Source organism: Odocoileus virginianus, chromosome 30 (assembly GCF_023699985.2).
Source record: "Odocoileus virginianus isolate 20LAN1187 ecotype Illinois chromosome 30, Ovbor_1.2, whole genome shotgun sequence".
Classification (NCBI taxonomy): domain Eukaryota; kingdom Metazoa; phylum Chordata; class Mammalia; order Artiodactyla; family Cervidae; genus Odocoileus; species Odocoileus virginianus.
This window is the reverse complement of record NC_069703.1, coordinates 18,847,205-18,862,285: the sequence shown is the minus strand read 5'-3', so window position 1 is coordinate 18,862,285 and position 15,081 is coordinate 18,847,205. Positions and strand designations below refer to the sequence as shown.

Genomic DNA, 15,081 nt, shown 5'->3' with positions numbered 1-15,081 from the left:
AGGAATTCGCCTGCCAATGAGAAGACCCAGGATCCATCCCTGGGTCCGAAAGGTACCCTGGAGGAGGGCATGGCAACCCACTCCAGTTATCTTGCCTGGAAAATCCCATGGACAGAGGACCCTGGTGGGCTACAGTACACGGGGGTTGCAAAGAGACACGAGTGAGCGAATAACATAGACAAAACTTGAAACTTCTCAGCTTGTGACTTTCCATATAAATTCAGTGAAAGTTCCTTAGAGTCTTATCAGTTTTTTGCATTTATCACTCCAGACAGCCTGTGGCTCCGCCCCCTTTCCGGCCTACACAAGGGCCCTGCGGCGGCCGCTCCCCTTGCGTAGGCCCCGCCCCACCGGCTAATGTGCCCCTACTTTTGGCGCGTTTCGGCCTTGCCCCGCCCACCCCGCGCGCCCCGCCCACCCCGCGCGCCCCGCCCCCTAGGCGTTTCGCTGGCCCAGACCTAGGAACTGCTTGGGCTTGGGGGCAAGGAGTCGGGTCGCGGGTCTCCGGTGTCTCGTAGGTTGCCCGAGCTCTCCCAGCCTCCCGCCTTCGGAGGAGCCTACCCCGCGAGAGTGGGGCGATGCAGGGGAACCGGCAGCCGAGGGTCCGCTCCGGGAACCAGCCTCATCCCGCGCCCGCCATGAAACCGGCGGGCAGCGGGGCCTGGGCCCACAGCCGCGCCGCGTTTGACCGGCTGGAGAAGCTGCTGCGCTGCTCACGCTGGTAAAGACCGACTCTCGAGGGGGCTGCCGGGAGGGCCGCGGCGTGGCCAGGGGTCTCCTCAAACCTCCGATTTCCTCCTCTCATTCCCGCTCCCCTTCCCGCCTCCTATTTGGGCGGGCGAGTAGTGTTAGTACCGGCCCAGGGATCTGGCGTGCTGCAGTCTAGGGGGTCGCGAACAGTCCACACGGCTTACGACTGAACGACAACAGGGATCTGGTGTTCGTTCTCCCCAGTCTGGCCCCCATTCAATCCTTTCCGGGGGACTTTCTGTCTTTCAATTGCACCAAACACCATCTAAGATGGTAGTTTTTGAACTTTAGCGGGCAAAAGAGTCTAGAGGTGTGGCTAAAGAGGAGGATACCAGTTCCCGCCTCCAGAGTTTGAATCGGTAGGGCTGAGGCATCTCTGCACTGTTCACCTTGCCCCTGGTTCTTGTGTCCAGGGTAATTTCAGAACCTTAGGCCCAGGGCTGTAAGGTTTGAAGAGGCCTGCTAAATATAAAGCTGCAGTCACTTTGCTGAACTGGCCCCTTTGACCAGTTCTCCGTCGCAGCCTTTTTTGGGGAGGGGGAGTCTTGGGTACCCTTGTTGGCTATTGACTGAAGATGCCAGTGTAATGGACACTGCCAATTGCTCATTCCATTCCACATTTCCTTGGTTTGATCAAAGACTATGTGGTTTGGGATTTCAGCTCCTAGAGATGCTATGTGTTATTAACTTTTGCTTATTTCCCTTCATACTGTTACACCATAGGAATCCTTTCATTTCAAGGTTTTCATTCATTATCATTTTTGTGTCTGGTACTCCTTGCTTCTCCTTTTCCTGTAGTTTCTTCTAATCTAGAGGTCAAGAAGGTTTATAAAAACAGAAAAGGGTTTATCTCACTTTTCGTGCTCAAAAATCATTTATTGAGCCCCTGCTGCGTGCACAGCGCAGTATTTCTGCATCACTATCACTCTGGCAGCTTTTCTCTCTGCTTGTGACTGTTCTGTCATATTTCTTTTTTGGACTTTGTTTTCTCACTGTGATTTCCAACTTGCAGAACTTAGTTGTGCAGAAAGCATAAGTAATATAGCAACTTTTTCAAACTGAAAGGACTTAACTCTCAGAGTTTTGTACTTACATTTTGTTTTACAAAAACTTTAACACATGATGAAATGACATCATAATCTAGAAAAGTGGCATGTTTGTACATGAAGACATTCTGATTGTGTGTGTTTTCCCATAGCTCACAGGTCATCCATCTGAGAATAAAAAATTTCAAACAAACCGGCTCTGCCGGTTGTTAAAACAGAAGCAACTGTAGTCACACCTTTAAAATAAGTCAGTGAAAGTTAGACATTTAGATAGTACATTTCAGTATGGAAGGCGTGAGGGTAGCAGCATGTTGCTTCACTAGACAGTAGAGTTCGACTATTGGGGTGGCCACTGTGGTGGTTATCATAGAACAAGTGATTAGCAATAGTTGTCTTTTTTTTTTTTTTTTAATTTGGCTGCATTCAGTCTTAGTTGCTTCACCTGGGACCTTTTTCTTTTTTCGTTTTGTTATGTGGGAGATCTTTCCTTGGCGGCACATGGGGTCAGTAGTTGAGTCACTTGTGGGCTTAGTTGCTGCAAAACTTGTGGGATCTTAGCTACCCAACCAGGGACGGAATGCGATGCATTCTCTGCATCACAAGGCAGATTCTTAACCACTGAACATCAGGGAAGTCCTACAAGTGTCTTATAAAAATGCAGAAATACAGCCTGCTTGCTGAATGGTTTGGGGGAAGGTGGACAAAAGAGGTAATCTATAGGAATAACCTATAGGTTGTACTGAAATCTAATAAGGCCAGTTTCAGTTTTATCCCCACTTTATTTTTCCAGTTTTACTAAAGTGAGCAAACAATAAGAGCCAAAAGACTGAAAGTAGACATCAGTAACTAACATCTAGACTTTTAATACAACTCATCCTGCATGGTTAATAATATTTAGCTCCAGTGATTGAAAACAAAAAATTAATATGTGAACCACTGATGGATTAACTAAATCTTAGCTATTCCTTTTGTGCTTGTTTTAACATAGGGCTCTGCAAACTCTCTAAGGGTCATATGGTACATATTTAAGGCTTTGCTGGCCACACAATGTCTGTTGTTTTATTTTTTACAACCCTTAAAAACATAAAAAAATTCTTAGCTCGAAGGCTGTACAAAAACAGGCTTGATTTGGTGCATAGGCAATAGTTCGCAAAACTATGTTAAAACATCTTAAGGTTAAAAAATCCTTTTTGATGGAAAATTTAGTGTCAAATGGGGTTTAGTGTTTAGAAATGATTAGTATTCCTTTTCCTGTCATTGCATATTTGACATTGTCTGTGGCTAGTAAAGTATGGGAGAAAACCAGCCCAGTCTTCCCACTTAGGCTTTGCCTAGTGGCTGTATGGTAGCTTGAAAGGAGCAACTCAGGATGTCCTGCTTCTTGCTTTTGCTACGCATCATTCAAAACAACTTCATATTATCTGCAATTGTGTGTCAGTATGTCCTTTTTATAGAGCTTCACAGTTTTACCCAGTGGGCTAGTGATTACCCCAATTACCCTGCATTCAGCTTGCAGCTGTTATCCATCTCCCTGTTCCCAGCTGTCACCTGTCCTGTGTAGCACATTGTATCTGTTTTGGAGCAAGCATTACTGGTGGGTGAGGGTGGATTGGCTACATTACAGGGCATCCTTTCTTGACCTTTAACATGAGTGTGACTTCAAGGCGAAGCTGATGAAATTGTTCAAGAGGCCAGATGTGACATGCCTCACAACTAGATAGTAGCTATTTAAAGATTTGGAAAAATGGCAACAGAAGACTCGTTTGAGAGACTGACGGAAAGCAAGAGAATAATGTGTTCCTAAAGGGAATTAGGAAATGTAGTGGGAAAGCCCAGGTGTCATTTGTCACTGTTTTGTGAGTTAAAATAATTAGATACCTCTTGATATATTTTTTTGGTGGGGGTTGGAGTTTAGCATCTAACACAATTTTAACTTGAAATTCTAGTGACTTTATAAAAAATTGAAGTGTAGTTGATTTACCACGTGTTGTATTAGTGTCTGGTGTACAGTAAAGTGATTCAGTTATCATATATGTACATTTGTTCATATTTTCCATTATGGTTTATTACCATAAACCATTGATATTGGATATTCTCTGTGTTGTACTATAGGTCCTTAGTCTAATGATTTTTTTAAATCAACTTTTAGTAAAAAAGTAAAAACGTAGTTTCGTGTTTTTTAAGATAGGTGATTTTATTTTTCTAAATTATCTCATCATTTTATTAATAGTAAAGGTGGTTGACATTGTTTTGAAGTTGCATAGCTTAGTGGTTAAGAGAATGGATTTTGGATCCTGGCTTCAAATCCTGGCCCAGTGATTTTGGACAAATTATTTCATCTTTATATGTTTCCTTTTCTTCATCTGTGAGATGAGTTAGTAGTAGTTTTTACTTTGTAAGTTTGTTAAGGGAATTAAATGAGTTAATATTTATAAGGTACTCAGAGTAGTGTGTGTTCTGTTTGAATTGCTATATGGATGCGTGTAAAATAAAGGATAGAATTCCTGATGCCAGCATCAGGAATTTGTCTTTCTTCAATTGTTCTGATTGTTCAGAGGCATTTTTACCGGCCTAGATCCTTTGATGGGATGATTATTGCCTTCATTGTTAGGACAATGAGCAGCCGCTGAGGCCCCTGCCTGTGTGCCCTGAGGCTTTCCACCCTCAAGGAGGGTATCTTTAGCTGTAAGAGGTGACATGTGTTACCCAAATACACAGTCCGGGGTGAATTAGGGGGTGCAGAAATGAGTGCTTGTGTAGGCTAATGGAGGAAAGCTTCCTGGGCTTTTGAATTGGGATTTGGATAGATTTTTGTAGGTGGAGCCGGAGAGAAGATTATAGGAAATGAAAATATGCTAAAAAGTATGTAGAATAACAAGGGAGTGAGTCCGGTGGGCAGAGTTAGGACAAGGTCAGATCCTGGATTAGAAGCATTGTTACTCCCTAAGGAAAGCTGCTTATCTGACTTTCCCTGGACTCTGGCATCCTCATAAGTAAAACGAGGAAAACGGATGACTTGATTTTTCAAACTCTTTCCTGTTCTCAGATTCTGGAATTATTAGCGTGTTTTAGATGCAAAATATCATTTAAAACTTTTTAGTTAAGTTGGATATACACATAGAAAAGGGCCCAAACCATTGTATCGTGTCCTCCAAACTGTGGGATTTGTTTACTTCTGTGATATTTTGATTTCTTTGATTGACACCTGTCTCACTTATACTACACATTTCATAAGGGTAGGTTCACATTTGCAGCCACAGTGTTGTACATATAGTTTCTTAGTGTTTGTTAAATTATGATATTAAAGCATTTAGGTTAAGATTACATTGCAGGTGGAAGTACCAGAGGATCTTGTTAGTTCATTTGAAATGCCAGGAATCTTCTATAGGTTCCTGGGGGATAATTACCCATAGTAAACAGTGACTAAGGCTTCATCATCACATCCGGTCCCATCATTTCATGGCAAATAGATGGGGAAACAATGGAGACAGTGACAGACTTTATTTTCTTGGGCACCCCAAATCACTGCAGGTGGTGACTGCAGTTATGAAATTCAAAGATGCTTGCTCCTTGGAAGAAAAGCTGTGACAAACCTAGACAGCATGTTAAAAACCAGAGACATTACTTTGCCGACAAAGGTCTGTATAGTCAAAGCTATGGTTTTTCCAGTGGTCATGTACAGATGTGAGAGTTGGACCGTAAGGAAGGCTGAAAGCTTTTAAACTGAATTGATGCTTTTGAACTGTGGTGCTGGAGAAGACTCTTAAGAGTCCCTTGGACTGCAGGGAGATCCAACCAGTCAATTCTAAAGGAAGTCAGTCCTGAATATTCGTTGGGAGGACCCATGCTGAAGCTCCAATAGTTTGGCCATCTGATCCAAAGAGCCCAATCACTGGAAAAGACCGTGATGCTGGGAAACATTGAAGGCAGGAGGAGAAGAGGACGATAAGATGGTTGGATGGCATAACAGACTTTGCTGCAGTCCCGAGGGGTTGCAAAGAGCTGGACAGGAGTTAGCAACTGAACAGCAGGAACAACAAGGCTTCAGGGCACATGCAAAGGCATAGGTCTTTTCCCTAGGGATTTAGGGCTAGGACCAGGACGTGCACAGTCCTGTGACAGGCTACCCAGACCTGATGTTATATAGGGCTTGTGTCTGCTAGGGAAACTTACCAGACACATGGAGCACCCTTTAGTTACTGACCTCTGTAGCAGAGGAGATGGTCTTGCAAGTGAAGTTACTGTTATGCAGGTCTGGGCCTGAGGAGAGTTTCAGGCTCAGCGTTCAAATTTGAAAGTTACCAGCAAATACATTGCAATCGAAAGCATACTCCTGGAAGTGAGTGGGAAAGAGGGTATAAAAATGTCGACTTAAAAAAATAGTCACAACCTAGAATTTGAGAGTTATGTTTTATTCGGTGGGAATTTTTAGCACTTCAAGCACAGGAGACAGCTTGTCAAGTAACCCTGAGAGAATTGCTTGGGGGCTGGGAGGAGTCAGTTTACATAGAAGTTGCAACAAAAGGTGGGTAGTCTGAATATCAAAAGTATTTTTGTGGATTAAAACTAGATATCTCAGTTAAGGAATTTAGCACTTTTCTTTGTATGGGAAGAAAGGCAATCCCAAAGAATGCTCAAACTACCTCACAGTTGCACTCATCTCACACGCTAGTAAATTAATACTCAAAATTCTCCAAGCCAGGCTTCAGCAATACGTGAACTGTGAACTTCCAAATGTTCAAGCTGGTTTTCGAAAAGGCAGAGGAACCAGAGATCAAATTGCCAACATTTGCTGGATCATCATAAAGCAAGAGAGTTCCAGAAAAACATCTATTTCTGCTTTATTGACTATGCCAAAGCCTTTGACTGTGTGGATCACAGTAAACTGGAAAATTCTGAAAGAGATGGGAATACCAGACCACCTGACCTGCCTCTTGAGAAACCTGTATGCAGGTCAGGAAGCAACAATTAGAACTGGACATGGAACAATAGACTGGTTCCAAATAGGAAAAGGAATATGTCAAAGCTGTATATTGTCACCCTGCTTGTTTAACTTAGATGCAGAGTACATCATAAGAAACGCTGAGCTGGAAGAAGCACAAGCTGGAAGATTGCTGGGAGAAATATCAATAACCTCAGATATGCAGATGACACCACCCTTATGGCAGAAAGTGAAGAGGAACTAAAGAGCCTCTTGATGAAAGTGAAAGAGGAGAGTGAAAAGGTTGGCTTAAAGCTCAACATTCAGAAAACTAAGATCATGGCATCTGGTCCCGTCACTTCATGGGAAATAGATGGGGAAACAGTGGAAACAGGGCTGACTTTATTTTTCTGGGCTTCAAAAATCACTGCAGATGGTGATTGCAGCCATGAGATTAAAAGATGCTTACTCCTTGGAAGGAAAGTTATGACCAACCTAGACAGAATATTAAAAAGCAGAGACATTACTTTGTCAACAAAGGTCGGCTTACTCAAGGCTATGGTTTTTCCAGCGGTCATGTATGGATGTGAGATTTGGACTGTGAAGAAAGCTGAGCACCAAAGAATTGATGCTTTTGAACTGTGGTGTTGGAGAAGACTCTTGAGAGTCTCTTGGACTGCAAGGAGATCCAACCAATCCATCCTCAAGGAGATCAGTCCTGGGTGTTCATTGGAAGGACTGATGCTGAAGCTGAAACTCCAATACTTTGGGCACCTCATGCGAAGAGTTGACTCATTGGAAAAGACCCCGTTGCTGGGAGGGACTGGGGGCAGGAGGAGAAGGGGACGACAGAGGATGAGATGGCTGGATGGCATCACCGACTCGATGGACATGAGTATGAGTAAACTCTGGGAGTCAATAATGGACAGGGAGGCCTGGTGTGCTGCGATTCATGGGGTCGCAGAGAGTGGGACACGACTGAGTGACTAAACTGAACTGATGTATGGGAAGATGCAAGTCCCGGCTCACAGCAGTATTCCTTTCATAGGCATCTCAGCTATTTGGGGCCAGTGGCCTCTGGGCTCACTGTAGGGAGTGGCTGCAGGCTGTTGACTGACTGCTGGATTGGAGGTATTGTTTTCCCTCCTGGTTGCCCTAGCTGCTGCTGCTGCTGCTAAGTCACTTCAGTCGTGTTCGACACTGTGTGACCCCATCGACAGCAGCCTACCAGGCTCCCCCATCCCTGGGATTCTTGCCTGGAGTGGGGTACCATTGGCTTCTCTCCTAGTTGCCCTTAGGGCTCAGAAAATTAGGGTTGAAATTGCTGACTGTGATCCTTGTTTACTGATATGGCAGGAATACTCCATCTCTCAAAGGTGAATGCCTGTGTCTAAGCCGTGAAACTCAGTATTTGAACATCAGATAGGGGAAAGAAGTGAAGTGAAGTGAAGTCTCTGTCATGTCCCACTCTTTGCGACCCCATGGACTGTAGCCTTCCAGGCTCCTCCATCCATGGGATTTTCCAGGCAAGAGTACTGGAGTTGCCATTTCCTTCTCCAGGAGATCTTCCTGACCCAGGAATTGAACCCAGGTCTCCCACTTTGTAGGCAGATGCTTTACCGTCTGAGCCACCTGGTAGGGGAAGTGATACTTTAAGGACCAGAGTATCAGCAGTTACTTAGATACTGTTTTGCTTTGATAGAAAGGGAATATATCGGAAGACAAAATAACCAAAACTGTTTGAGTTGGATATGCATGATATTCTCTGTGGCTTATCTGTCTCATAATAGCAGATTCTATTCTATTAGATATTAGTGTATAGAATTCTGTTAACCCCTTTGATGCTTAGCTTATTGATTTATTCAATATTTATTGACACTAAATAATTAGATATGCATATGATACCAACTTATGGCAGAAAGCAAGAGTTTCTTGATGAAAGTGAAACAGGAGAGTGAAACAGTTGGCTTGAAACTCAACATTCAGTAAATAAAGATCATGGCATCCGGTCTTATCACTTCATGGCAAATAGATGGAGAAACAATGGAAACCATGAGAGACTTTATTTTGGGGGGCTCCAAAATCACTGCAGATGGTGACTGGAGCCATGAAATTAAAAGATGCTTGCTCCTTGGAAGAAAAGTTATGACCAACCTAGACAGCATATTAAAAAGCAGATACATTACTTTGCCAGCAAAGGTCCATCTAGTCAAAGCTATGGTTTACCCAGTAGTCATATATGGATGTGAAAGTTGGACTATAAAGAAAGCTGAGTGCTGAAGAATTGATGCTTTTGAACTCCTGTGTTGGAGGAGACTCTTGAGAGTTCCTTGGCCTGCAAGGAGATCCAATCTGTCCATGTCCATCCTAACGGAAATTAGTCCTGAATATTGAATAATGGAAGGACTGATGTAGAAGCTGAAACTCCAATACTTTGGCCACCTGATGTGAAGAACTGGCTCATTTGAAAAGACCCTGATGCTGGGAAAGATTGAAGGTGGGAGGAGAAGGGGATGACAGAGGATGAGATGGTTGGATGGCATCACCGATTCAATGGACATGAGTTTGAGTAAGCTCTGGGAGTTGGTGATGGACAGGGAGGCCTGGTGTGCTGCAGTCCATGGGGTCACAAAGAGTCGGACACAACTGAGGGACTGAATAATCAGACATGAATTATTTTTCCCTGTGATTTACTTGAACCTGACATACAGAATAACTGTGCAAAATAATATGCTTTCCTGTCATTGTCCATATTTCTTTATTTGCTAACAATTTTATTTTTTCACTTCAAGAAAAAAACCCAGGTTGTTTAATTAACTTGGTGAGCCTTTGCAGTTTGGTAAGTGTGTTGGTCCACGCTTAAAAATAGCATGGGGATTTTCTGAAATACATGAGCACTGTAGTAGCTGTCTTTGTTTTTGTTGTTATTTAGTCGCTAAATCAAGTCCAGCTCTTTTGCGACCCCATTGACTGAAGCCCTCCAGGCTCCTCTGTCTGTGGAATTTTACAGGCAAGAATGCTGGAGTAGGTTGTCATTTTTTCCTCCAGGGGATCTTCCAGACCCAGGGAAGTCTCCTACTTGGCAGACGGATTCTTTACCTCTGAGCCACCAGGGAAGCCCAGTAGCTATCTTGCCTAATACTAAATAGCAGTTGTTATCTCATGGAAACTTAGGGACCAATTCAGTTCAGAAATAGGTCTGCCTCAGTATTGTGATCTCAACTGAATTTAATTTCTTTTTCTTCTTTGCAAAGAAAATTTTCTGTCAGTAAGACCTTTAAAAAAATTTGTTTTCCCTACTTATTTCTTCACTTAGTTATAATCCTCTGATTACAGGTCTTTCTAAATCAACTATATGTAAAGTAACAAAAGTATGATGGCAGATGGAAAAAAGTAAAGTAGCTGAATTTTCAAGGTGCAGAAATCCGGTTACCATGCAAATGTATTTTCTTTTTCCTGTGGATTTTTTCCCCCAGTATATCCCACAAAATACAGAGTGCAGATAACATAGAATTGCTAATATAAATGCATTTTTGTATGTAGTCTTCTGCTTGATTCATTCCCTAAGGATTTATTGAAATCACATAGCACCATGCTAGGTAGGTAATGTGTGTTGGGGAGCTCAGAAAAAATGAAAGTCAAGATTTCTTGTCCATAGGACTACGATCTATTTGGAGACTTAAAAAAAAAAAGGAATCAGGAAGATAAAATACAAAATACTTAGTTTTCAACATTGGTTTCCAGAGCTCTGCTTGATGCCATGTGTGGAACTTTAGAACATTTTGGTCTTAAGTCACATGTTAACCTGGCTTATAAAACTACCTAACATAGAAACACTTTGAAATTTGTTTCCATATCATTCACTTCTGCAGAACCTGTACCCCACAGCACACACTTGTCCTGTGTGTGTCTGCTGTGGGGTACAGGTTCTGCAGAAGTGAATGATATGGAAACAAAATTCAAAGTGTTTCTATGCTTCTTTAGTGTCACTTTTATTCTGTCATCCTGGAGAGTATTTGGAAAATGTGTTGGGCTTGAGTAGTGTTGGAAGAGGAGGAACTGTTGATGTATTCTAGACTGGGGACAGTCTGAGCAGTCCTCGGCTTGGCACTGGACTTAAGGTGTTTGAGAAATGTTAACAGACACGGACAGGTGTGATAAGAGCAGTTTTTGCTTTGGAGTAATCAAATTGTGAAGAATTGTTTAAAACTGGGTTTTAAAACCTGAAAGTAATACATGTATATGCCAAAGAATTAAAATAACACAGTATACAGTCATTCAACATTTGTTAAATGAATGACAAGTAAGTCTGAACCTTCTTCAAGAACCCACTGCAATCAATTACTTGTGTGTCCCTTAAGTGGTTCTCCATTTGTATAAGCACTTTGTACCTCAGATGAGAGGATACCAATCATCAGGTAGGTGTATCATGATTTATTTAACCATTTCCTTGGTGGAAATTTAGTTTCCAGTCTTGTGCTATATAAACACAAGACTTAGCCTAGAGTGAATGTCCTTGTCCATGTGTCTTTACATTTAAAATTTTTAAATTGAAATTATGCCTGAACACAGTTGACAAAATCAATGACTGTACTACTGTAATGAAATATTCTTTTGCCTCATTCGTATCACCTTTTGAGTTCTATACTCCAGGTACAGCCTCTTTCATGACCAAATGCGTTTCTATTGCTAGTTCTAGATTTTTTTTCCATTTTGGACATTATTTGTTTATTTCCTAACTTCCTACTCTGAAAGATGACTTTTCTGATTACCAGTGATCAACTTTCTCCTGTGGGAGATGACTGGAAATCGTATTCAAAGTACAGAATAATTCTGAGTCATTACTGTGAAGACCTAGTGTCCCTTGTCTCCCTTGAGATGACTTGTGCTATTCTGAATTCTTTAAAAAAATGTGTATGTATATATATCTAACGCTTTATCTTAGTCTCTGGAAGCTTTTGGTATCTTGTTTAGATAGATATCTTTACTATTTTGAAGTTTCAGTTTTGCAGGCTTCTGAGATTATCTGAAAACTAACTTGCTGGCAGTAGAATAGTTGAGTTAAAGTTTGGCACATTTAAAATTTTGATAGGTATTGTCTGGTTGTAATAAGAATTCTTTTATTCCAGAGAGTCTTCTCAGCGGAGCTCTAGACATTTGAGGAAGTCTCACTTTTGACAGAAATTGGTGTCACCTTCTGTGTAGTGAATCTATTCTTTGAGCTCTTCCATTAGAATTCTTTTGAACTACTCCCAGTTTTGGCTGTAACACTCCTCTCCCTGCTCGTTCCCCTAACTCATACATGCATGCACTTTTCATTTATTCTCCCACTGTCTTTTCTCATTTAACAGCAATAAAAAATATGTTCAAGGTCATTAATTAAAATAATTACTATAGTTGACCAGTTATTTATAGCACTGGATTCATTTCTAATTGCACTGTAGTATCTTGTTGCTGGGGTGAAGGGTAAGAATTGTAGATCAAGAAATTCATTTTAGGAAGGAAATTTATGTTTATAAATAGAATCAAGTCATTGAGTCAAGTATTGGCAGAGAAAGCCAGAAGGCTCTGGGCTGCATCCTGAGGGTACACCTCCATTGAGAAATAGGAAAAGAAACAACTAAGGAATTATTGAACTCAGCAAATTAAGAAAATTAAAACTCAGGGAAGGTTTCAGGAAAGAAGGTGAGGTTGATGTTATTTTACAGGGATGTCCGGGAGAATGAGGACCAAAACATGTTTTGGTGAGCAGTGTGAACAGACGGATGGGAGTTAAAGCTAGGAAGAAAAGGCAGATTAGCTTAGTGGTCCCCAACCTCCAGGATCTAACGCCTGATAATCAGAGATGGAGCTGATGTAATAACAATAGAAATAAAATGCACAATAAACGTAATGCTCTTGAATCATCCCCAAACCCCACCCACTCCCCCACTAGTGCACGGAAAAATTGCCCTCCACGACACTAGCCCCTGGTGCTATAAAGCGTTGTGGACTCCTGGATTTGCTGGTGAGATTGCTTACTTAAGATCTTAAATATACAAGAAAGGGAAGAGCTAGAGTGGAAGGGAGAGTCGGGGGCAGGGTCTAAAGGGTTTTATTTTTTTATGTTGCAGGAGAGATTAACTTTGCATGTTTAGATGCAGCTAGAAGATGAAAGGTGGCTATAGTCATGTGAATAGACTCTTTTAGAAAGCAGGGAAGATAAGGGATCCAAGGACTAATAGAGCAGCTCATTTTAAGAAGGAGAATGACTGAAGGAGGTCTTTCCCTCTGAACCTGGAGGGTGGGGAAGTAGGAATAAATCTGGTAGGACAAAGCTCACACTGTTTGGCTTCAGTAAGATTAATGGGATTTAGAGCTTGGGCATTGCTTTAATAGTCTGTTCACTTTTTGTTTACTCACAGAACACCTACTACATCATTTTAGTAGAGATACAACGGTGAGGAAACTACCTGATGAGTTTTAGAGACAAGTTTGTATGTATTTCTGTCTTTTTATAGTGGTTATTCAGAGCCTGAGTGCAGGCATGGAAGGAGCTGACTGGGGGGTCTGTTTAGCATTGTGGATTGGCATTCTTGAGTTTCTGAGAGGTTGGTAGAATTAGGGTGATGGTGAAGATGGTGCTGAAGCATGTAAAACTCTGTGGCCTGGGCTGGTAGCGAATCCAAGTAGCTAATACTGAATGGAAGTCTCTCCAGGTGGAGAGCAACCTGAATGTGAAGGTTTGGTCAGGGTGACGGGATAAAAGGGAGGGGGGATATTATGATAAGAGGACTTTTGGTCACACCACTTTTGAGATCTCAGAGGCAAAGCTTGTAATGAAGTAGAGTTTAACACACTTATTCGGAGATCAGAGGTTAGGTTTGGTAGCTCGAATAATGTACAGAAATTATAGGACTAGCGTGAGCATTGTAGCAGAGATCATCTGAATTGCCAGAAGTTGCTGGCACAAGTCATATTTTTGTCACTTTGTTCTGTGTAGTGTGATAGAGAAACCAGATGTTCTGAGTTTTTAAAAAGTGATGGGTTTTATAATGTCAGTGAGCACCATTTTCAATATCTTGAGAATAACATTGTGGGTGTGCTCTGTTTTTAGCACTCTTGCTGAAAGCTCAATTTCACTTTAATGTTCATATCTATTAAAATGTGCAGTGTGATGCATTTGATCTTTCAAGAAACTTAGAGAGCTATTTTTATTGATACGTGAGATGTGTGCAGAGATAATTGGATAATAATGATGTAAATACCTAAAGGTCCTAGGGTTAGTATAACAAACTAGAAAAAGTTCCTTTTTAAAAAGCTTTACTTCTGTTTTTTCTTACTTCATTATGCCCTCTGACTTTAATGATTTGGTCTCTGTTTATTAGTTAAGTAGCTTTACCTTCTTAGGATTATCAAACTTAGCAGGTGTTTTTTGATGGACAATGCTGGAGATACTTAATTTTCTGCAGACTGCCAACCTGATGATTCCTATTCCCAGTTGCTTTAAAGAATAAAACAATTTCCTAAAAGTAGAAAGAATAGCTACATTTCTGAAAAGATATCTGTAAAAAATAGATGGCTACTTGACAACCATTGGAAAGCGATTTTTTTTTTTTAATGGGAAACCATAAATTTTTATGGTCAAGGGGACCAGATGTCCTATTTTTCTATGACAGTCTTGGTTTACACTTGCTATTCTATCCAGTTATCACTCCCCTTCACTCTCAGAAGTATTTTCATTTGGACAGTACACTGTATAGTCATTCTATTTGTGGGTCTCATTTTGAGATTTATGGTCTACACTTTGAATCATGAATTGAAAGAAGTGGCCAGTGGTTGGTTTTACTTGAAAGAGGTTCAGAGATATTGAGCAAAGTTGCTTCTTTCTATGATTTCACAGCATAGGCATTATAAAAAGTGTTACAGTTTGTCCTGAGTTCAGTAGTTGTTATTTGAATTCAGCAGATGTGTGATGATACAGTATTTAATCAGGGAGCTACAGCCTTTCAAATGAATATGACCTTAATATCTTATGTTTTGAGAAACAAGTACAGTAGTGTTGGGTCTTGGACCCGTGAAACGTTGGGTAAAAAAATGTTTAACAGTGACCTAAGTCTTGATTATTTTTCTTTCTTCAAACAGCACTGATATTCTGAGGGAGCCTGTGTGCTTAGGTGGATGTGAGCACATCTTCTGTAGGTAAGTAATGATGGCTTATGATAGATAGAAATACACATTTAATGTAAGTGTATTTTTTTAACCAAGGTAATAGTCACATGATCATGTTGATACTAGTATTACTTTCTGTTGTATAACTCTCATGGACTGCAAAATGACTTACTGTACATTATCTCCTTTTGATCCTTTTATTTGTCTTAATTT

General features: G+C 41.2%; 1 protein-coding gene across 2 annotated transcripts in view; it reads left to right on the top strand.

Moving 5' to 3' along the window:
• Positions 1-434: 434 nt before the first annotated feature.
• Positions 435-15,081, top strand: part of BARD1 (BRCA1 associated RING domain 1) — an 81,787-nt gene continuing 67,140 nt past the window's right edge. For both annotated transcript variants that reach the window (XM_070458613.1, XM_070458614.1), the window contains exons 1-2: positions 435-721; positions 14,842-14,898. In XM_070458613.1, coding sequence (XP_070314714.1) covers positions 579-721; positions 14,842-14,898 — 200 coding nt within the window. In that variant the 5' untranslated portion in view covers positions 435-578. The remainder of the gene's footprint in view (positions 722-14,841; positions 14,899-15,081) is intronic.